At 51.0% G+C, this 22,486-nt stretch overlaps 1 protein-coding gene across 7 annotated transcripts in view; it reads right to left on the reverse strand.

Moving 5' to 3' along the window:
* The window catches only part of TBC1D8 (TBC1 domain family member 8), a 132,845-nt gene extending 110,902 nt beyond the window's left edge, over positions 1 to 21,943 (reverse strand). For 4 of the 7 annotated variants that reach the window (XM_077133901.1, XM_077133898.1, XM_077133897.1 and 1 more), the window contains exon 1: positions 21,743 to 21,940. In XM_077133901.1, coding sequence (XP_076990016.1) covers positions 21,743 to 21,869 — 127 coding nt within the window. In that variant the 5' untranslated portion in view covers positions 21,870 to 21,940. Of the gene's footprint in view, positions 1 to 20,503; positions 21,343 to 21,742 lie in introns of those variants that run through there. The other 3 variants (XM_077133900.1, XM_077133899.1, XM_077133903.1) reach the window with 3 other exon arrangements.
* Between the last annotated feature and the right edge of the window lie 543 nt (positions 21,944 to 22,486).

Here is a 22,486-nt window from a genome sequence, read left to right on the forward strand (position 1 = left end):
GATGTATGGGATTTTCTTTCATTTGTTTTTATGGAGTAATGCAAGATGCTCTAAACATGATCATGGTGAAAAATGCACAACTGCTCGATGATACTGTGGCCTACCGATTGTGCACTTCAGATAGACTGTATGGGGCATAAAGATCTCAATAAAGTTATATTTATTTTTTAAAAAACAAGATTGGCCTGTAAATACTGGGGGAAAACAGAAAGAGAGAGAAACAGTGTGTCAGATTCAGTTGTCAACTTTGCCAGGTGAGCATACCTAGTTTTGTTGCTGCGGACATAAGCCAATGGTACGTGAACCTCATCTGTTGCCAATTACATCTGCAGTGGGCTAGGAGGCGTGTCTGCTGCAATGAGTGACGTTTGACTTAATTGCTGGTGCTTAAATGAGAGAACGCAATGCAGCACAGCCTAAGCAGCTCAGCATTCCTTATCTCAGCACTTGCAGCTGGGGCCCAGGACTTTGGAGAGGCAGAAAGAAGTCACCCCAGGGAAAGTTATTGGAACCCAGGGGCCTGGAGAGAAGACCAGCAGAGACCATCCTGTGCCTTCCACATAAGAAAGAACCTCAGTGGAAAGTTAGCTGCCTTTCCTCTGAAGAATTAACAAAATAAATTCCCTTTTATTAAAAGCCAATCCATCTCTGGTGTATTGCATTCTGGCAGCTAGCAAACTAGAACAAACAGTTATGAAGAATAACTTTTTCAAAAATCTCCCCTAAAAAATTAGGTCTTACCTTGATTTTTCCCCTAAAGCAACCGTTTCTTTTCTTGATTATAAATACGAAAATAACACACTTTTATTATAGAAACTTCGGAAAGTATATAGGAGTACAAAAAAGAAAATTAAACTTATCTCACATACAGCTATTTAGCAAATAACCACTGAGTACGTGTCCTTCTGGCCCCTGTTCTCGCTTGTCACAGATTTAGACTATTCCATTCCCACACTGCAGACACTGAAGATTGGAGGTAGAGAAAAAACAAGACTGAACACGAGAAGGAATTCTCCTCTCATGATCAGAGACGGCTGCAGAAAGGCCATTAAACCTGCTCCACAAGACGCACAGTTCATGTGCAAAAATCCGTTTACCAGCGACTTTCATCACAAATGCGACCTGCTGCCTGATAACACCCCATATATCACTAAGGACCCGATTCACCTCGACTTCACAAACTACACATTTACTTAACAACGGCCCCAGTACATAATTAAGGGCAGGAAATGGCGCTTGGAGGCATTTCATGTACAAAAACTCTTGGGTAATTTTTAAAACAAATACCTATTAAAGCCCCAGTATGTGCCAGGCACACTTCAGTTGATTAATCCTTTCCCAGCATGAAGGTATCATCTCCAAATGCAAAAGCACTGAGGCCACAATGGGTTCCACTCATCCTGAAAGCATGCAGGTATACCAAAGGAGCTTAGTACCACGGCTTGGCATATAATTTACTACATCCTTTACATCTTCGTAACAAAGCCCACAATTACTTCTGACTTTCAATTCAACATTTTCATTCTTTATAACAAGAGTATTTTCAGACATCAAGTTTTATCTAATTTGCTACAACTCAATGTGAAATGTTTACAACCTGATGAAGTTTCTTATTAAAAGTGCATGTGCAGTTCAATTTCTGGTGCCTGCCCATGCAAAAAAAAAAGTGCATGTGCAAAGTTGATTGTGATGATAAGAAATATTTATTCCTTCTGGCCTCCTATATTCTAGAGCAGGTAGAAGGTATATCTGAGTTGCCCATTGCAAACTCTGGGATCTGTCCTATAACTAACTACTTGTTGAAGAGTGCTTTGAAAACTTTTGCTTCTTTTCTTTCTTTGCTTTGTATATATGCTATATTTTACAATAAACAAATTTTTTTTTAAAGCGCATATATAAGAGAATACGAGGCATGGGCAGGAATTCCTTACTAGTTCCCAATTTCTGACACCTCTTGCTCATAATATGCCATTAAATATTTGTTTAATGATTCCTTTAAATAAAATAAAATTAAAGAACAAGGTTCTAGAACTCCCTTGAAGAAAACTTTTTTTCTCATGCTACAAGTGGGTGGAGTCTTGTTCGGTAGCTTCCAATCCAGAAATGTGATTACTCAAAGCCTGCCATCTGTCAACTCTCTTTCACGGACGCAAAACACATCAACAGTTGCCTGGTTCTGTTACAGCACTCAACTAATCTTATCATAGACTGGGAACAAGGTAAGTGTTTCAGAAACTAAATTTATCTCAGGGATTAAGTAGAGTCTTATGGTTTATTTCTTGTTTTGCTTTCAGAAGGAAGAGAGCACTCAGCCCAGAGGTCTCAGCTGAGATGTGTACTCCAAAACACTGAGCCTTCTCTTCTCTAGGGCCACACAGATCACAATTTAACCAATCAATTCTAACAGCAGAAAAAGCAGGAGAGAGAAAAAACTGGAGGGCAAAGAGAACACCCCACTTCCTCCAGAACAGGTGTTACAGCCCATGGAAATAAAGAAGCAGAATTTGCCACCATGTCCCACTGTCTGACTTCCCCATAATGGGCATTATTGCAGACCAAGTCTGCCAAGTGTTTCCCATCACCGTGTTTCACAGAACTTATTGCCGTCTTCCAGTCCCCACAAAGATTTGGACCAGGGCTGAGCCCTGTGTGAGTCACAACAGGGTCCAAGGCAGAGTTAGGGAAGAAAGGGAGAGACATAAAATGACAGCTTGCACCTGTCTCTAAGGTCAGCAGCAGACAGCACCTGTCAGGCATCATGGGGACAGTGTCACCCACCCTGTCTTTTGAACCTAAGCATGCATTTCAGCCAACATCCACAGGCACAGTAGTTCTGGGAAAAAGCAAATTCTGAGCCAGCAACTTAGAGAAAATCAAATAAAATTAAATTTTAATAAGTCGGAATTGAGATACCTTGGTGGTAACTTACTTTCTCAGACTCATGGATGGGTCATTATTACAAGGAGTTTTCCACTGGGAATTCTGGTCTTGAAATGTGATTGCGCAGCCTTCCATCTAGGAAAAACTGCTGCAGCCCTAAGGCCCCTGAATCCACACAAGGACCCAGCGCCACGGCCCTGGTTTGTAAAACGCTTCTGACATTTATTCTGTGGGTATCAGTAGACTGGCAATGACGGACCCAATGCCCATGCTATCCCATCGCCTGGTTCCTGAGCCAAAGCAGTCACGGGCTGGAGAGGCTAGCACCCAAAAGAAACAGGGTTAGTCCCTTGTCCAGAAAGGCTTATGAATTAAGGGTCCCAAGAGACAAGCATCTTTCAGCACCGTGTTGATTAGCCAAGCTCTCAAAAGCTTCTATGTATGCCAGTAAATTAATGAGCAAAAAAAAAAATACAACTAAAAATAAATATAAGAAAAACCCACCACTCCAACAAATTCTTCTAATTTTGTGTTTCCATCATTCCTTCTGGTAAATGGGCGATATTTATTTCGTCAAGACAGGTCAGGGGGCAGGAAAGTAGTAGTATCTTAGCATGTAACTGGTTTTCTAGAGCTGGAGAAATATTCCCCAATGCTCTGAGAAGGACCAAAAAGATAAACAAACACAGTTCCACGGGAAGCCAAGAACAACCCATGGTCAGCCTAAACTAAAGAAGCAGCATGTTGCTCTAGAGTTGTAAGGTCCTGGGTTCGAATTCTGACGCTGACCTTTATTGGCTGTGTGGCTGAAAGAAGTACCTCGACCTTCACAGCTTCCATTCCCTCTTTGATGCCCACGGCATAGGTCTGCGTTGGGGTTAAACAGTAAAACATGTAAAGCCTCTGGGCCAATCACTGCCATCTCCGAGGCCGCCTAAGGACCAGCTCCTGTGCACACACGACAAAGAGGGGGACGTGCACACATGACAAAGAGGGGGACAGAGGTGCGAACAGTGGCTCTCCAGAACTTTCCACAACAGACTGACACCTTCACCCGAGCAGTCTCTCTGGACCCAAGGTGGATTTCACATCCACGACTCATTCGAGTTGCCATTTACATGACCTATTGTCTTGATCTGTCGATAACTTAGGTGCAGGCCTATTTCCAAAGTCTCTGTCAGCTGTTCGGGTGCACAAACATTTTCTTGACCTCTGGGAAGAGTGAAGTCCTCAGAATCTCTCTGTATGGGGCAGGTGGGAGACAGGTCTCTCCTACGGCAGCTGGGAAGTCTGCCCTTGAAAACTTCCTTATACTCCACGTGAACACAATACTTATTTGCTAAGTCCCTGAAATAGCCAATGGCCCTCTTATTGTTTTCATCTTCAGCTGCAAAGTAACAAAACGGTAAGGGCTAGGCCCAGGTCAATGCCAGGGGGCATCTCCCGCTGCCTGGACACGCTGCCTCCCGTGCCCCGCTGCGCGTCTGGACCCCCAGGCCCTATCCCCAGGCTGTGGCCCAGGCCTCCACATTTTTAAGGCTCTCAGATAACTGTGACACACAGTACAGTGCAGAATTGTTGGTGACCCATTTTCCAGCAGCTACGCCAAACCCACTGCTCGCCACAGACACCAGCACACCTCCCTGGCTCTCCACCCCCCACCCCCAGAGCCATCTCCGGCTGATGGGCCCTCTGGGATGAGGGAACAAGGAGGGTGGGCGCTAAACCACACCCTGAGAGATGACTCCAGAGCAGCCCTGGGATGAGCCTCCCTGCTGACTCACAGGTCCACGCCTCCTCGCCACGTCTGCAGCCTAAGAGAGAGCAAGAGCGTCTCCACCTGGGCCCCCTCCTCCCCTCCACCTGGGCCCCCCCCGCTCCTCCCCCTGGGCCCCCCCTCCGCTCCTACCCCTGGGCCCCCCCTCCTCTCCTCCCCCTGGGCCCCCCCTCCTCTCCTCCCCCTGGGGCCCCCTCCGCTCCTTCCCCTGGGCCCCCTCCTCTCCTCCCCCTGGGCCACCCCCTCCTCTCCTCCCCCTGGACCCCCCTCCGCTCTTCCCCCTGGGCCCCCCTCCTCTCCTCCCCCTGGGGCCCCCTCCGCTCCTCCCCCTGGGCCCCCTCCTCTCCTCCCCCTGGGCCCCCCCTCCTCTCCTCCACCTGGGCCCCCCTCCGCTCCTCCACCTGGGCCCCCCCCTCCTGTCCTCCCCCTGGGCCCCCCTCCTCTCCTCCAGCTGGGCCCCCTCCTCTCCTCCCCCTGGGCCCCCCCCCACTCCTCCCCCTGGGCCCCCCCTCCTCTCCTCCCCCTGGGCAGCAGTGACACTGAGCTCCCCCCAGGACAGTGGTTCTCAAGCTTTGGCTGTGAAGCAGTCACCTGGGGAACTTTCAGGGTAGGGGTGCTGCCCAGAGAGCTGACGTACAGGTGGGGGGTACTTACGGCTCCCCTGTGATTCCTCCATGCAGCAAGCCTGAGAACCCCTGTTCTAGGACCTTCTCCCACTCCCTCTTGACCTATAACGTTTGCCCTGGGCTGCTACTTCATTTCTCTAGTTACCTTCACCTTGAGGGTAACAGAAAAGTGGAAGATGCCTGTCACCCCCATTTCTCCTTCCATTCCCTCATTCCTCCATCCACACAGTTCTCTGAAGCGGGCCCGTGAAAGGACACCAACCATTTCCTTGGGCACGTCACCTGCTCCGTTCGGTTCACTGCGTTCTTATCTATGAAATGGGGATTATATGCCTCTCCCTGGCCGTGGTAAGGACGAAACACCACCAGGAGATTCAGATGAGGGTGCTGCTCCTCAGAAGAGCCAAAAATAGGCCAATCAGCTAATGGCCAGTGAGGAACGCCAGCGTGTCCAGGGCCTCTGCTGAGGGTGTCCGCCCCTCCGGCCACCGGCCGCCGACCGCCCAGCACCACGCCAAGCAGGAAAGGCAGCAGGACTCCTGTACCACCCAAATCCAGCGTCCAGGCCGAGGGCGAGATGCAAACCCACGCGCGACGCCACACCCACAACAGGCTGGAGGGTCACCCTGCCCCACCCCCGCCACCGTGTTCTGTTTCACCCCAGCTCCTAGCAGCCCCCCGGGGACAAGCCTTCTCGTCCTGGTCTTATGAGACGTCCTGCAGTGTCTTCCCCCAGCACATCTTAAGATGAGCTACAGGTTCCTGCACCAGTCCTCAGCCCTGTCACCACGGGAACCACCTGGTGAGCTTCCCTGGAGCCTGGGCCCCACCCCAGGGGTCCGGCGGTCTGTGGGGGGGGGCGCTCTGGTGGGGGTTATTAGCAGCGCTGCAGACAATTAAAAAAAAAAGCTCTCCCCCACCCAACTGTGCAGCACAATCGAGACCCACTGGGTGACTCGATCATCTGCACACCAGAGCAGGGCCTTCGTTATCTGACAAGCTGCCCACTAAAACCTGCCTAAGAAAACCTCAAAGGCAGGTGAGACTATGCCAACCTGTATTTAGGGAGACCCCGCCCGTCAGTCACCTGAGTAAAATAAGGAAACGTCAGAGGCTGAGAGGCCCGTCCAAGAAAGCACCCTTAGGTGAGCACTGGCAGAAGCGTGGAGCCAGAGAGCAGTCCCAGGAGCGCTCTGAACAGATGCCCAGTGGGCAGCCGCGTCACCTCTGACCTTACCACCTCTGACCCTGTCATGCCCCAGGATAGGGCTCGCAGCCTTTAGAGGATGGCGTCTGGCAGGTGTGCCCAGACCTACACAAGCAGCTCCAGGAAATTCTGAAAGTCGGCAATTACACCTAAAATCTTACGACCTTTGTTCTCCATCATTAGAGTCAAATGTTCAGCAATCAACGGTAGGTCTTTGTTCCTGTTGGTGCTACTCTGTTTCCTCTTCTTAGCCATCCTGAAATTCAGCAACCCAGAAGAAATACTGAACGTACAAGTTAGATGATGACATTAAATATCCAAACCTAAGAAATCCTATGAAAGAGCAATCTCCGTCTTTCCTGCCAGAATATATGAAAGCACCCCAATTCACCAGGGAGGGTTTTTGTTTGTTCGTTTTCAAGAGAAAGAAAAAGTCAAGAGAGAAAGAATTGCACAAGGCTTTACTTTAAAAAACAATGTCACACAGTTCCATCCTTTGTAGCACTATCAGTTTATGCCTATTTGAAAACAGGTCACTTCAGTGTCCCTACCGCCCCCTCACCCTAGGCAGTGGACTTCTACTGTCTTCGCCAGCCAATTCGTCTCACACTCAAAACATGTGCCAGTGGCTGCCACAAGCTCTTTCCCAGTCATTCCTTCCATTTAATCCTCATGCCCCTAGAAATGGGCACAGGGTTTCCCCCCCCCATCTTAGTAGAGGAGTTGAGGGTTAACAGAAAAATCATGCAGAAAATACAGAATCCCATTTATACACCATACACACACGCACACATCTGGTATTAATGTGTATCTTTGCTACCAATGATGAAACAATATTATCACAATTATACTATTAACTAGAATTCATAGTTTGTATTAGTGCTCACTCTGTGTTGAACAGTTCTATTTTTTTTTATTTTTATTCTGGTAGCATATAGACAACGTAAAATATCCCCCCTTTCACCTGCCTTCAAATATAAAATACAGTGGCACTGGTTTTATTTATAACATTGTGCTACTATCGCCACCATCCACTACCCCAAACAGAAACTGTACAATCTCAGCATGAACGCCATACTCCCCACCCCGCCCCAGTAACCTGTACTCTAGCTGCAGACTCTATGGATTTGCACAGTCGAATTATTTCACATAAGTGAGACGATACAATATCTGTCCTTCTGTGTCTGGCTTATTTCACTCACCGTCACGTTGTCAAGGTCCAGCCACGCTGGCGCATGTGTCAGAACGTCATTCCTCTTTACAACAATAATACTCCGCCACGGGTGGAGCACACGTTGTGTCTGTCCACGCAAGGCAGGCACAGCTCGCCCGCTTCAGAGGTGGGGACCTGGAGGCTCGGGGAGGTCATGTCACTAACATAAGGTCATGCAGTAAATGTATGCAGGAGGAGCTGGGGCTCACATCCCACACACGCTCACCCTGATGCTGTTTGTTGCCTTCCCAAATACAACCAAGTGCCTCTAAGCAGACCCAGTGCTCCCAGCAGGGGGATGAGCTAGTTTGAATCTGTCACGTACCCAGAAAAGACTGTTCTTAACCCATTCTTGTGGGCACAGAGCTACTGTTGGTGGGGCCTTCTGATTACGTTGTTTCCATGGAGCTGTGACCCCCGCCTGCTCGAGGTGGGAGTTAGTCCTTTATTGGAATCCTTTAAGATGGCTCGGGGAAAGCCGAGGGAAGAGTTTAGAGAAGCTACTAAAGGAAACGCCCCAGGGAGAAGGAACCACAGGAGCTGAGGGAGCCACCTGAAACCAGAAGCCGGAACACAGGACAGGAGACGCCACCATGTGCCTCCCCATGTGACAGAGGAATCCAAATGCCAGCTGCCTTTTCTCCAAGAACGTATGCTCTTGTTGGTGCCTTAATTTGGACATTTTCGTAGTCTTAGAATTGTAACTTGTAAGTTAATAAATCCCCTCTGTAAAGCCAATCCATTTCTGGTATACTGCATTCTGGCAGCTTTAGCAAACCTAACTGGGGCCAAAGCAGCAGTCGGGACCCCTATACCCACTCTCGGCTGCACCATCACACACAGGACACCTGCTAAAGGGGAAGCCCTCGAGGCAGACCCTTGCAGAGCTGCCCTGGTGCCCACGTAACTGTCTGACACAACCCTGGACAGGTTGCTTTACCTGAGAGAGAGAGGTTTCCTCCGAAAATGTCAACAACCCATGCCCCACCCCACCCCCATCCCCATCCCAGAGATCCCAGAACCCAGGGAGGGTCTCTGGGGAGCAAGCCCCTGCACTGCGGATCCTGGGGGAACAAAAGGTCCCCCGAGAGGTGCCCAAAGCCAGCACCCACTGCCCACAGTTCCACCAGGGCTAGGCAGGCACATCCAGCTGAGTTTGTGCCACCGGACCAGGGGCTCAATAATTACGGGACTCTCTTATCCAACCAAGCAAACCCACCAACCTTTGGTTGGTTCTTCAGGGGTGAATCCCATATCCCACAAGAAGGGATGGAGAGAAGATACAGGAGGTGTAAATATACTTTCCTGACAAAACATAGTTTTTATATGGGACCAGCTCCTAACCTGCTATACAAGTCACCTGCAGTAAGGTAAATACTTAACCTCTCCCAGCTCCATCACCATCAAGTAGACGATCACCAGGGATAAGTCACTTGCACTTGACAAAGCTAAAATCACCAGCTCCAACATCCTAACAGTTGGAAAAAACAAAGTGAAAAGACAGGTACTGTGTAAGCTTAGGACCACCCAACAGAAACAAGGGGCCCAAATGCATCAATACTAAAGGCTTTTAAGCAAAAACCCTTAGAAACACTCTAAACGGCCTTTTAACCATCCCTGTTAGAGTGCTGATGATGCATGGAAAAGAACAGTCTGTTACTTCTTTACTTACTGTGAGTGAGTCTTTTTTTTTTTTTTATAACTTGAGCAGAGGTTAACACTGTGTCAAGAAACATCAAAATGCAGAGTGACACAAACATCCTCTCCCAGTTTCAATTTTCCTCATCCAAAACACAAGGCTCCAACCCACTTCAAGACTTGAGGCTCCAAATCAGGAATGAGCACGTGCTTTAAGGATGACAACGCTAACATGCCAGGCCACCGTCTCAGCCCCTTCCAGGCAGCCTCAGCAGTGGCACCACGCAGGACGGGTGTGTCAGTAAGAACTCAATCAGCATTCATCAGAGGTGAAGGCACACACACAAAACACATGTCTGAGAAGCAGTTTCCAATGTTACTATTCCATTCAATGAAAGTCGCTGTGCAAAACTGCATATACAGAATGGGTTCGATTATATAAATAATATTCATGAATAGAGCAGAGAAATCCATACAAAAAAAGTTAACTGGAGATGATGGTGGTCTTTTTTTCCCTATGTTTTCTCAATTTTCTGTAATTAGCATTTATTTATAAAATCATGGGAGAAAGCGTCATTATATTTGTTATCCAACTTAAAGAACCAAATCATATCTGGAAACATCTTTTTTTTTTTTTTTTAAGTTTTCAGCATTCAACAAGTAGTTACAGGCCAGATCCCAAAACTGGAAACATTTTTAAATAACTATCTTGACTATTTTGTTACATTTAATTTCCAAGGGCAGCAGCTCTTGTGATAATACATTACATAATACTGCATATGGAACCAAGGCAAACTTCTGGACTCTTCGAGATTTTCATTGTTAGAGACTTAAAGAATTTTTTAAAACAAAAAAGTACCCCAAAATATTGAAGAGTACCCCCAAATAACGAAGAGTAGTCCACTTGTGTGGTTCACACTGGGCATGCACCCAAGCCCTTCACAGCTGTAGCAAATTTTGGTCACTGTGTAAAATGCATTTCCGTACAGCTGGAAATGCGTATTTGTGTGGTGCTATCTGCTAGACTAGCCACAGGGCAGGCAGCAGTGTAACGTGGGTGTGAAACTGCTGCAAAAAGAGGTGAGTGGGCGCAGGGCGACATCGAGCCCGCACCTGTGTTCCCCAGATCACACAAGACCAAGCCCCCGTGAACACATGACACAGGGCAGGAGAGACGGGTGTAAATGGCGTGTGAACCGTGGGAGTCTGTTACTCTGTAGGAGCCAGGGGGCTGAGCTGTTGCTAACTTGCTCAGCTAGAATGTCAGCAGTACCCAAAGTACGTCCTCTAAGCCAGCACGCATGGCTGGGAGCATTATTCACCTGCTTTCCACGGCCCCGCAACCGGCGGCGACAGCACTGCGTCTCTGAGGTTTCTGTATCCAGTGATTCTAACCACAACTTCCTCCGAGAGGACAGCGTGCCGTTTCTGTGCGGAACAAAACGCACCGTCCCGCTGGGGGTCCACCTTTTAAAGGAGAGGAAGATTCACTATTTCATTACACAGCAGGCTGTTCGGTGGCAGCCTGGTGCCCACGGGGTCAGAACTGAAGCTGGGACCCCTCCGCAATCAGGAGGTACCTCCCTTTCCCAGCCCCAGCAGCCTCGCCAACACCTAAAAGCACGGGGCCACTGAAAGAGCAGGAGCTGGAAGGTGGGAGACTCACCACAAAGCAACCTCCAATGGCAGAAAAACAACTCAATTTCTATTTTTACCAAAATATGGCATTTAAGTGCTACCTACTTACAAAAAGTTCATTTGCTATTTCAAGGCACTACAACAAATGCTTTCATTTCTAGAGCATCCCATAGGGTTTGTCTGCCACTATCCAATGTCAAACCAAATCACATTTTTATGCACCAGATCCCAAAATACTAAAACTAAGAAACAATTCTTCAAACTTATGGGGGAACTGATGGTTAATTCAATATATATTCAGATGGCTGAAAAGAGTGAGCAGATTTGGCAAGGGTTTTAAATCAGTTTTGGTTGGTTCTGTGGTGAGTTGCGATTACTCCCCAGAGCAGAGAACATCAGCTCTGTGGACCTGACCCTGAGCCACGACTGAATTTGTGAGTCACCCCCAGCAGGACTTTTTTGTCAACTTTGAGGACATGGTCCCATTTTTGGTACCGCCGAGGTCTACCAGTCAGGAGAGCAGTCACAGCTGTGGGGGGAAAAAATACAACTAGAGAGTCACAAAGGAGCCAGGTGGGCAAGTGTGCTCTCAGAAGCATTAGGGGGCCTGTTCTGGCTTCCCCGCAGCACCAGGGCCAGACGGCAAGTCTTCCCCTACAATGGGTTCGTGAGCACAGAGGCGAGCTCCTACCTTCTCCAGGGCCTTAGAATTAAGCTCTCAGTAACCAAACTGTCTCTCAGAAAAAACAACCAAGATCACCAAGGAACGGGTTCATAACAATTGTATGGGAATTAATTTCCTCTGACAAGTGGTATTTTTATGCCTGTATAAAAAACAAGCAGTCTCCAATGACAAATGCATTCATCATCCAAACAATCGAGTGGCCTTCCGGCCACACCTCTGCACTCCCAGCCTACGAGCAACCCGGTAAAGCAGCACCCCAGCTCGCAGGCGCCCCGGGGCCAGAGTGCAGATTCTGAAAACACAGTCCCACATTCCTGAACCTGCTATTCACAGCCACTCCTTTCAAAGAGCAGAGGAGATGAGTAATTAAAGAAAAACAGCAGAAACTATCACATTTTCCATGTCTCGTGCATGCAGATCTGCGTATGTGCTTACGGATTTCTCACACACCTGCAAGGTCAGGAACCTGAGAAAACAGGCACGTGTACATATACCACCACTCCCCAAAAAAGCACCCTGCCCAGAAACTTTAGTTCCATGAAGCATGTATATTGTAATCCATTAGGTCAGAACGTCCATGATGTCATTTTTTTAATGTTTTAATTTTTTTTAATGTCATTAAAAAAAAAATCCTTATTTCTGTTGTGAAGAAAGTTCTGGGTCAGGGCAATCCTGACTCCCAGCCATCCTCTGCAAAAAACACCCTAAACACCACAACCCTTCAAGATCAGAAATAACTCGTTAGGCAATCTTTCCTATCTTTTTACATAACAGAGTTGAATCATTTGCAGAATTTATTACCAGGGTTCTATACCTGAATCAGGTATAGATAATCAGGTATACCTCTATCAATAGAATAGATATATTCTATTCTATTGAATACAGAATCTAAGTGATTCTCTCAGGACAGAAAGAAGCTTTTATGGTGTATCACTTTGATGTATAGCCCAGAGGATTAGGCAAACCTAAATGAATTGCTTAAAAACTATCCTCTTTCCTTAATTCCACAGTAAGGCAATATAACCAACATGGATATATTAGATTCAGAAACATCCCCGAACCTCACTTTGTGCAACAGCTCCTCCTTCTCAACCCCCCAGACATTTTTATTCCTGGCATTGCCAACAGGTAACAAAGGTGAACACCATCCTCTTCTCCTGAGGACACCATTAGGTTACAATGCTTTGAGGGTGAGAATGCTCTAACACAAGCATCTGTGCTACGCACACAGGGAATTTCTGTAAAATACTTGTTGAACAATGCTGACTGACCAGTTTTATGAAAAGAAGAGACATGGTGCTTTGCCAGAGTTCTGCCACCAATAGCTTGGCAAATCAGATGGGCAAAGCGGACCTCAGCTTGCGAGAGCAAGTGGCCTAGACAAACCTTTATATACAGAATAAATGAGGTAAAGCAGGTGAAAGCAACTGTGAGAACTGCAAAGCAACACACAAAAAGATTGTACCATTATTACCAAGTTTTGGTTTGTTTTAAATAGGGAAGTTGGAAGAAAGAGGCATTACACTCTGACTCTACTTCCTTGGAGAAAATGAAGATTGGTAACTCTAAGTAAACCGAGAAGGTCACCTGCGGACAATGGCCAATTCAGGTGAGCGAAACGAGAGGGCTCCCTTTGCAAGTCTGTGGAGGCAGCTTCGTTCTATTTCCAAACAAGTGAAAATCGCATGCACAATCCCTTCCGCATTCTCCTTCCTCTCCTCCTGCAGCTGGGAAGGCCCTCCGGTCCCCCCGCGAGGTACGGGCGCCCAGGACCCAGAGGAAGAGGTGCCACTCCGCACCGGGCAAGACCCGGAAACACGGCCCCCAGGCTGGTAGCAAGGAATCCCGAACCCGCCTGGCCCTGACGAGGTGACCCTGAAACATTAGGAGTCCCATTTCTGAGCTTTTAAATCTCTCAGCTCACGGTGCACACCACCGGAAGAGGGGAGACCTGAATTTGGAGGAAATAAAGTCATCGGCAGTTAGAAAAGGATGAGGCACAAATATGATCCTCCAGCAGCGCTGAGGGAGACAGAGGTGAGAGGCTGCAAACCCCGCGTTCCGGAACGCAGAGGCACCCACACAGGGAGCAAGCTGGGCGCGGCTGGAACCAGGACTCAACGGGCGCCCTCCCCAGGCGCTGCCTTTTGGAAGGCAGGGTGGCTGCACAGCTCACACCCAGCCTCCAGTCCCTGAGAAACCAGCAAGGAGACGTGAGCCCTAACTAAGCACAGTGGTGCTCAAGCACCATCCGAGGGGGTTCAGATCCTTCCCTTCCCCAGTTTCTGCTCCTGAGCGTCTCGTTGGGCAGGCGGCATTCGCTCCATTTCACAGAAGAGGGAACAAAGGCCCAGGTCACACCGACAAAGGGGCCCTTTCCTTCTCTTCCTCTAAAAGTCTTTTTCTTTTCCCTACAACACTTAAAGAAATTAGATAGAGCTATCACTGAGGACAGTGTTTTTAAAAACCCACCAAAGCCAAATTAACTTCAAGCCTTTCACCCCATATCTCAGTTAGGAAAAACAAAGCTACGTGAAATCCAAAACAAACAACCCAACAGTTAATCTGAAAGGCCCCCAAATTGAAATTTTCTTTTAATGCTATCTGCAATGTGCTTCTAAACAAGCTGCAGTTCTGTTTCAGTTCTTCAAACAACCTTAAGGGGAAAAGAAGCCGAGGGTCTCGAGAGCCAGGCTGAGGCTCTGAGGGAAGCTGGGGGCGAAGGATAGAGGGCTTCAGTCTCAGCAGAGTGAGACAGCTGAGCTGCCTGTTAGGTGCACAGGGGCCAGGAGAGAAGAAGAATCAATATAAGATCAAGGGCCTAGCAGCCCCCAGCCTGGAACAAGAGCCTGGGAGTTGGTCTAGAGGAGCTGGGGGAGGGAGGGGCATGCCAGAGCAATGAAGCTCTTCCCAAAGAAAGGGCTAAACCCAGGTAAGTAGGTGAAAATGAAGCAAGGGGGCTGGTGGTCTGCAAAACCCCAGCTCCAGCATGCACCCTGTGGGCTCAGAGGCATGAGGGGCAGGAGTTCCAGCTCGCCACCATTACACTTGAACCCACAGCTGCTTAGGTTATTTTTAAATGTGAACATGAGTCCCTGTCATTCCAGCCCACCTAAGGCAGGCTGCTGGGCTGGAACACAAGGGGGCACGCAGGGAGGGCCTGGGAGTAGGGGCAGGGGCAGGCTTTCCACAGCTCCACCAGCTGAGCAGGGCCTGGGCGGGGCAGCGGCTGTGCAGCCAGTGAAGGGCGCAGGGCCCAGGGAAGGTGTGCGCCTCCTAGAGGAGGAGGGGGAGGGGGAGAGGGGGAGGAGGGGGAGGGGAGGAGGAGGAGGGGAAGGTGGAGGAGGAGGAGGAGGGGGAGGAGGAGGAGGGGGAGGAGGAGGAAGAGGAGGTGGAGGTGGAGGAGGAGGAGGAGGGGGAGGAGGAGGGGGAGGAGGAGGAGGTGGAGGAGGAGGAGGAGGAGGGGGAGGAGGAGGAGGGGGCGGGGGAGGAGGAGGGGGGGAGGAGGAGGAGGAGGAGGAGGAGGAGGAGGAGGAGGAGGAGGAGGAGCAGTCGGAGGAGCAGGAGGAGGAGGCTTTCTCTGAAGAAGGACTTCAAGGGAGCAGAAGCCACTTATTGCCATTCCTGAGGCCCACAAGCAAGAATCCTAACAAATATGGCTTAGTCGCCCTAACTCCCTTGACGAAATACTTTCATTTTTAAGGGCAAAAGCTACAAAAGCCAACCTCTTACAGCATGGTAAAAACACCACAAAATGTTTTAATGAACTAAGTTTTCAGTGATGCCCAAGGAGGACATTTTTATGGGGCTTCACAGGGCAGACTTGAAAATTCCAGCCCTGGGTTATACTGATTTCCAGGCTCCACAAGGACAGGGATTTCACTCTGTACTTCGGCCTCCCCAGTGCCCAGAAGACAGCGAGGCACACAGCAAATCCCTGCCACATGAACCCCTTTTCCTAGATCTCCATTCTCTTAAAATTCAACTGTTTATTGACTACAGTCCAGGACTAACCTATCATGGTAACACACACACAAGGCATTTAAAAAATCCCAGGGAGACATTGTTTAGAAATTGGAGAGAGAAGGAAGGGGGCAAAGGACAGCACACACACACACACACACACACACACACACACACACACACACACACACGCTATGCCACCTGCCCTACTGATGTGGCCACTGCAAACCCAAAGACTTCAAATCCCCAAACAGCGACAACCCCAACAGGATTATACAAACAGCTGTTTCAACGAGGAAAGCCTGGTGGGTAGTTTCAGCCTCACCATTTCCGTGCCAGCTAACAGCCGGGCAGGCACAGCAGACACACTCTGGCCAGGCCTTGCAGCAGGCAGAGCTGGCAGGAGAAAGAGGCAGCATTTCTAATATGATTTATTCCTGTTTTCCACATAATTTCCAATTCCAGGACTATGAATAAACATTTCTCGACCTGGTCAGCATACATCAGTTCTCCTTGGACATCCACTTATTCGACCAATCTTTATCCACAGTGGTCTAGTAACAACAGCTGTCCTGGCGCTAGAGTGGACAGTGGCAAGCAGGGCAGGCCCGGCACCCCCTCCTGGAGCTCGCTGTCCTGTGCCTGTAAACTGGTGATGCCCTAGAGGAAAAGCAAAGGATGGCTCGAGAGGAGCGGGGTGGCCAGAATTCAAATTAGGCAGGGGTCAGGCAAAGATCTCCAGCTCAGGCTGAGACCTGGAGGATGAGAACAAACAGGCAGGCAGGAGGGGAAGGGGGGAGGAGGGGGGGGGAGGAGGGGGGAGGAGGAGGGGGGAGGAGGAGGGGGGAGGAGGAGGGGGGAGGAGGAGGGGGAGGAGGAGGGGGAGGAGGAGGGGGAGGAGGAGGGGGAGGAGGAGGGGGGAGGGGAGGCCCAGATCCCTGGACAGTCAGGAGTCTACCCTTAAGCGTAGGTCGAGGGGGGGGGCAGGGCTCCTGGCCAGGCAGCTCCCAAGACATTGTTAAAATATGCTCAGCTGCTTTCTAACACAGTGGATTCAAGTTTAAAAGCTAGGGAGGGAAATCTGTGCTGGAAATAGCATAGGGGATTTACTGTTTTCATTTTAAATAAATTCCCCCTTTATCCAATGCCGCCAGAATGTGGAGGGGAAAAATCATAAAATCCTGATCCCTTTGCTTCTAGAAAATGAATTCTGTAAAAAGCTGCAAGCCTCGCAATCATCTTCAGCTAGTCCTAAGGAGTCCAACTATCCTGAAACGGCCAGCCTCCGCTCCCTTACCACCCACATGTTTGTACCTGGTATTGTTTCCTGGTGTGACACAGCCAGTGCCTTGTTTGACTCTCTAATTGCAAATATATTGCCCTTGTTATGCTTTCATTAAATGCAACTGTTGGAAGCCAACTAAGATTTCGTTAATACTTTATCAAGCCCTTAAAAACGTATCTATTGTTTTACCCATATAGAGTATTGCTATTTCTTTCGGTTTATGCTCCTGAATTGTAAAGATATCAAGAAAAATCAAAAGAATCCTTTATTTGTGGAGAACTACTACATTTTTGGAAAACAAGACTGAAGCACATCAGCCCGAGACCCAGCCTTCGGGGAACTTGACACCACACAGCCGCGGCCCTGTTGAACCAGAGATCATCACCACTGGCAGAAGTGAAATCCACCCGCGAGTCCAGCGACCTGAGCGGGTGGCAGCGGGTGTTGGGAGAGTGGCAAGGCAGACGGTGCCCAGGTTGGGCTGTGCGGGTCCCCAGCCTCGCCACAGAGTCACTCTCAGCAAGCTGCGCGGCCACACCAATGCCTGCAGGGCGGTCTCACCTCCCTGCTCTTGGGGACACTTCCAAAGGCAGCCGACAGCCACTCTGTGCAGTGTGGAGAGTCCCTTTACTCACTAGGATCCAACCTGCTCAAAAAAAAAAAGGCTCATCCCAAATCCTGCAAAATGACTTTTCTTGGGCAACTCTTAGCACAAACTTCCCATTTAAATATCTGACTTGTTGAGTAGTTACCAAAACCACATTTTCTAATTGATAGATGTTCCTTCTACCCTTCACTACAACGTAAACTTCCTTACAATGCCTTTTTTCTATGAAGCCCTCTCATTACCCCAGTTCTGAAGGGCACTTTTCTTTTTTCAAACATACCAGGTGCCAAGCACACTTAAGCCCTCCATGGGTACTGTTTATTTTAATTCTAACAACCCTATAAGGTAAGCTTCATTTCTGCCTCTGCCTAAAGGATGAGTAAAACTGAGGCTTGAAGAAACCAAATAAACCTGCCCACGACCACTCAGCCAGGGCTTCTCTTGCCTCCAAAGCTCCTAATTCCCACCGCCCTACACTTTCTCCTTTGACCCTAATGTTTGGGGAATTGGTCAGCCTGTTACTACGAAAAATGCAATCACCTGGACAAAGGCTTAGGGTAAGGATTTTTCAAAGTAGAAAACATCAATATTTTTGTTCAGATTATAATTTTTTAACTGCCGGCCTTTTGGGGAGAATAACTGCAAGGTTATGCAGACAGGAACATAATAAAATGCTGGAAAATAAAATCCTTCAGAGGGCACATCTGGGGCTGATATGTGATCTTTAAAGTTAAGTTTATGTTACTCATTTAAGGGCTTCAGAGAAATTGGGGAGAAGTTGGGGGAGGGGAGGGGAGGGGGAGGGGGAGAGGGGAGGGGGAGGGGGAAGGGGAGGGGGAAGGGGAGGGGGAGGGGGAAGGGGAGGGGGAAGGGGAGGGGGAGGGGGAAGGGAAGGGGGAGGGGGAAGGGGAGGGGAAGGGGGAGGGGGAAAGGGGAGGGGAGAGGAGGAGGGGAGGGAAAGGGGGAGGGGGAAAGGGGAGGGGAGAGGGGGAGGGGAGGGAAAGGGGGAGGGGGGAGAGGGGAGGGAAAGGGGGAGGGGAGGGGGAGGGGGGAGAGGGGAGGGGAGGAGGGGGGCAGCATTGATGCTGTGTGTCCCTCTGTCCCCTGCCTCCCAAACCCTAACTCCTACTCTTTGTTCTCCCAGAACAGATTCAACTTTCATAAGACATATTCCCATGGGCTACAGACTGTACTGGAGTGAACGCTGTGTAACTCTACTTCCTCTCCAGGGTAGCAAGGTTACTTCTATCAGCAGAGCTTTAGAAACATTTTGTTATACCGAATGAATTCCGCCACACTGTAATCCAACCCCGAGGAAGAGGCTGCCGCCTCCCACTGCCGCCCCAGAGCCCAGGATTTCCTTCTCCAGCAGACCCCAGGGGGCGGTAATGGTCCCACCACTGGAAAAAAGGACCAAAAAGGACAGGAGGAGGGGGCCTCAGTTCCCAACGCCCCACCCCCTCCAGCTCGCCAGGATGGTAAGACCGCCAGGTAAACCAGGAAGGCCAGGAGAAAGAGGGGCCTTCCTGATCCATGTGTCGGGAGAGCCAGCCTCTGCTCCCACCCGGGTTTTAAGAAAACAGTAGGGTCACTCTCTCGCCGTCCGGGTCTTCACTCAACAAATGCTTGCTGACCACACATGCTACGTGACAAGCACCACAAAACGTCCAAAGTTTGCCCTCCTAGAAGAGGCGTTCTAGTAGGAGGAAACCAGGAGCAAATAATTAGGTAAATTATATGGCTTATTAGAAAGTGAGAAAGAGTTCTGGAGAAAAATAAACCTGGCAAGAGAGACCTGGAGTATGGGGGTGAGGTTGAGGGGAAGGGGAATTATACTCAATGAAACGAAGGCTTGTTTCTGAGGATGGGCAATTTTTAAACACACCAAATTATTTTAAATGCTGGTCGAGGCCTCAGATGTTAAGCTCCTGCTATCTAATAACCAATTCAGCATCACAGTTAAAGAAGACAGACACTTTTTCATTGCTGCCCCCTTACCTTTTATCTCCGATCCCTCTCACCCACCTCGACCTGCTTCCCTCAACTCCAAACTAAAGCCTCGAAGCTGCCTGAATGTCTATCACTTTAGCGCCCATTATCCCACAGGCCACAAGACTCATTCTAAGTTTTTAATCCTTAAAATATATTGCTTAAACTCTGGCATATTAGAATCCTACAGCTTCCACAAACTGTTACCAACACGAACTGCCTCCTGAGCCACATCGGACCTGCGTTCACAACACTCACAAGTGGCCTGTCAAGGCCCATGGCAGATGTGGCAACCCGGGCTGCTCAACCACAAAGCAGGCCTACCTGCTTCCTGAAGGAAGGGCCCAAGGCGAAGCTACAGAGAAGGTGGTCATTCTTTCACAGGACGGCAGTGTTGCCAGGAAATAAAGCAAAGCGCCCGCCGTCTTTTTTGGGGGGGAGGGGAGGATTTCCCCCTTTTTTGTCCAATCCTGTTGCCTTTAAGAATAAGAAGTCTGTATAGATTTGCTGTAAGCCCAAATCAAAGTAAATAATTCAGGCAAAAGCTGCAGGTGAGTTGGGAATGGAACAGGAGAGGGCCGAAACCATTTCAAGTTCATTGCACACAGACTCTGCCCTCCAGAGCCAGGAACTCTCTGGAAGGAAAGCTGGCTGGCACCGCTACCAGGCATCACCTGTGAGGCTTTGCATACCGGGTCTGGACCCATCTCCCCTGCTAGACAGTGAAGAACCCCAAGGCAGCAGGGCAATCCTCGCCTGCCTCTCGGGAGAAAGGCTCCCTGCACAGAGCAATCCCCCAATTCAGTGTGCAGTGAACTGAATAAATAATGAAAATGTTTGATGAACAAACATTCCTTATAGTTCCCATTTCAGTCTTCAAACCCTGTCCCCATTCTCTAAAGAGGAAGACCATTTATAGGCCAGATACTGGGAACAGTACCCTCAAAGAACTGGGGGACAGCCCCCCTCCGATGACCTCTTGGCCTCTGATATACCTGGCAGGAGGCGTGCAGCTCCATTTCCCAAGGCACAGGGCATTAACCGCTGCTCAGGACCCACTGAGGCCTCCTACCTCAACTCCCTCCCAATGCGCATAAGGGACTCTCCCGAGCAGGCATACCTGGTGCCAACCTGCCCCCAGCTCTGCCTGACCCTGTCCCCCACCACCCTGCCACCCCTCCCATCAAGCAGTCGTGCCAGTGCCTGCGGCTGGCTGAGGCCCAGGAAGTCCTCCGTGCCCTAGCTAAGCCAGCTGCCATCTTTCTCACCCTCCAAGTTTGAAGTACATGGAGAATAACCGACTCCCCCGTCCCCACACTTGCCCTTGGTTCTGCTGTGTCCCCACCAGGCCCTACACCCCAAGACAGAACTTCCCCAGACTCGAGGCTCCAACCACTTGCCGGGGGACCCAAACTTGGTTCCCTGAACTTTCTGGCCTCGATATCACCAGGATGTGATGGGAAGATCAAAGGCCCCTTTGCTTTCATACTCCCAAAAGGGAAAACTCCACGTAGACCTAAACACAGCTGAAAAGGGCGCCCTCACTGACTTGTTTAAACAGGTGTCCCGGAAGATTCCAGCTAACCTTGAGTTTTCCAAATGCTTGGTTTTCAGAGTGTTTGAGACCATAAACTTTTATTTTTAAAATGCTGTCTTTTTTTCAGAAACTTTACAAGTTAGTTTTTTTCCTCATATCATCCCTCTGAAGGAACTGCAGGGGGAGGGGGGTTGGACGCTGACCTGCTCAGTTTTCCTACCATGGGGAGCTTCGGGATTCTCAGTGCCTCGGTTTCCCCTCTGGCCACGGAGACGGCTTCCAGCCTGCCCTGCCCACATGCCCGGACCGGTCCCGGGTCGCCGGGGCCTCCGCATTCCGCCGTCAGGTGGCCGCGCGTCCCCAGCCGCGACGAGTCCAGATGGCCGAGTCGGCGCCGGCCCGGACGCAGCCCGCCTGGCACCTGCCCGCTGGCCCTCCCGGAGCCGACCAGAGGGCCCCGCGGCTGCCGCCCCCCACCCCGGGCCGGGCTCCGGCCTGACCTTCCCCTCGACACCCCACACTCCCCCCCAGCGAGCGCCCACGGGGCCGGGGGCACCCGCACCTGCCTCGCCCACGCGAGCCTTTCGCCCCAGCCGGACCGAGGCTCCAGGAGCCGGGCGGAGGAGAGGAGGCCGGCCCGGCAGGGCGCCCACGGAACCGTCACCCTCGCCGCGGCCCCGGGCCCCGCGCCCCTTACCCGTGAGGCGGCCGCCCCCCTCGCCGTGCCCGCGGCGCCGCTGCAGGACGAAGTAGCAGTTGCTCTTCTGGGTCACCCAGAGCTTCAGGGCGTTCTTCAGCAGCACCTCCTCGGGCTTCAGCCACATCGCGGCAGTCCGGCCGCAGCCCGCGCGGCGCCCGCGGGCCCCGGGTCACATCGCCCCGGCCGCCGGCCTGGTCCGGCCCACTCGGGAGGAGGCGCGCGCGGACCGCAGCGAGGCCCAGCCTGCGCCTGGGAGGGCGGCGCCGGCCGGGGGTGGGGGGGTCCCGCGAGCGCAACCGGCGCAGCTTGCCCCGCGCACCCTGCGCTCCCCCGCGCGCGGCCCCGCCCCTGGCCCCGCCCCGGCCGCTCCCGCCCCGCCCACTGCTCCCCCACGGCCGCTCTCGCCCCGCCCGCTGCTCCCCTCTCGGCGGCTCGCTCCATTCCCACCCGCTGCTCCCCCACGGCCGCTCCCGCCCCGCCCACTGCTCCCTCACGACCGCTCTCGCCCCGCCCGCTGCTTCCCTCACGGCCGCTCCAGTCCCGCCCGCTGCTCCCCCCACGGCCGCTCCCGCCCCGCCCGCTGCTCCCCCCACGACCGCTCCAGTCCCACCCGCTGTTCCCCCCACGGCCGCTCCAGCCCCACCCGCTGCTCCCCCAACGGCCGCTCTCGCCCCGTCCGCTGCTCCCCCCAACGGCCGCTCCAGTCCCGCCCGCTGCTCCCCCCCGCGGCCGCTCCCGCCC

The sequence above is a fragment of the Tamandua tetradactyla genome, chromosome 17 (assembly GCF_023851605.1).
Source record: "Tamandua tetradactyla isolate mTamTet1 chromosome 17, mTamTet1.pri, whole genome shotgun sequence".
NCBI classification, from domain to species: domain Eukaryota; kingdom Metazoa; phylum Chordata; class Mammalia; order Pilosa; family Myrmecophagidae; genus Tamandua; species Tamandua tetradactyla.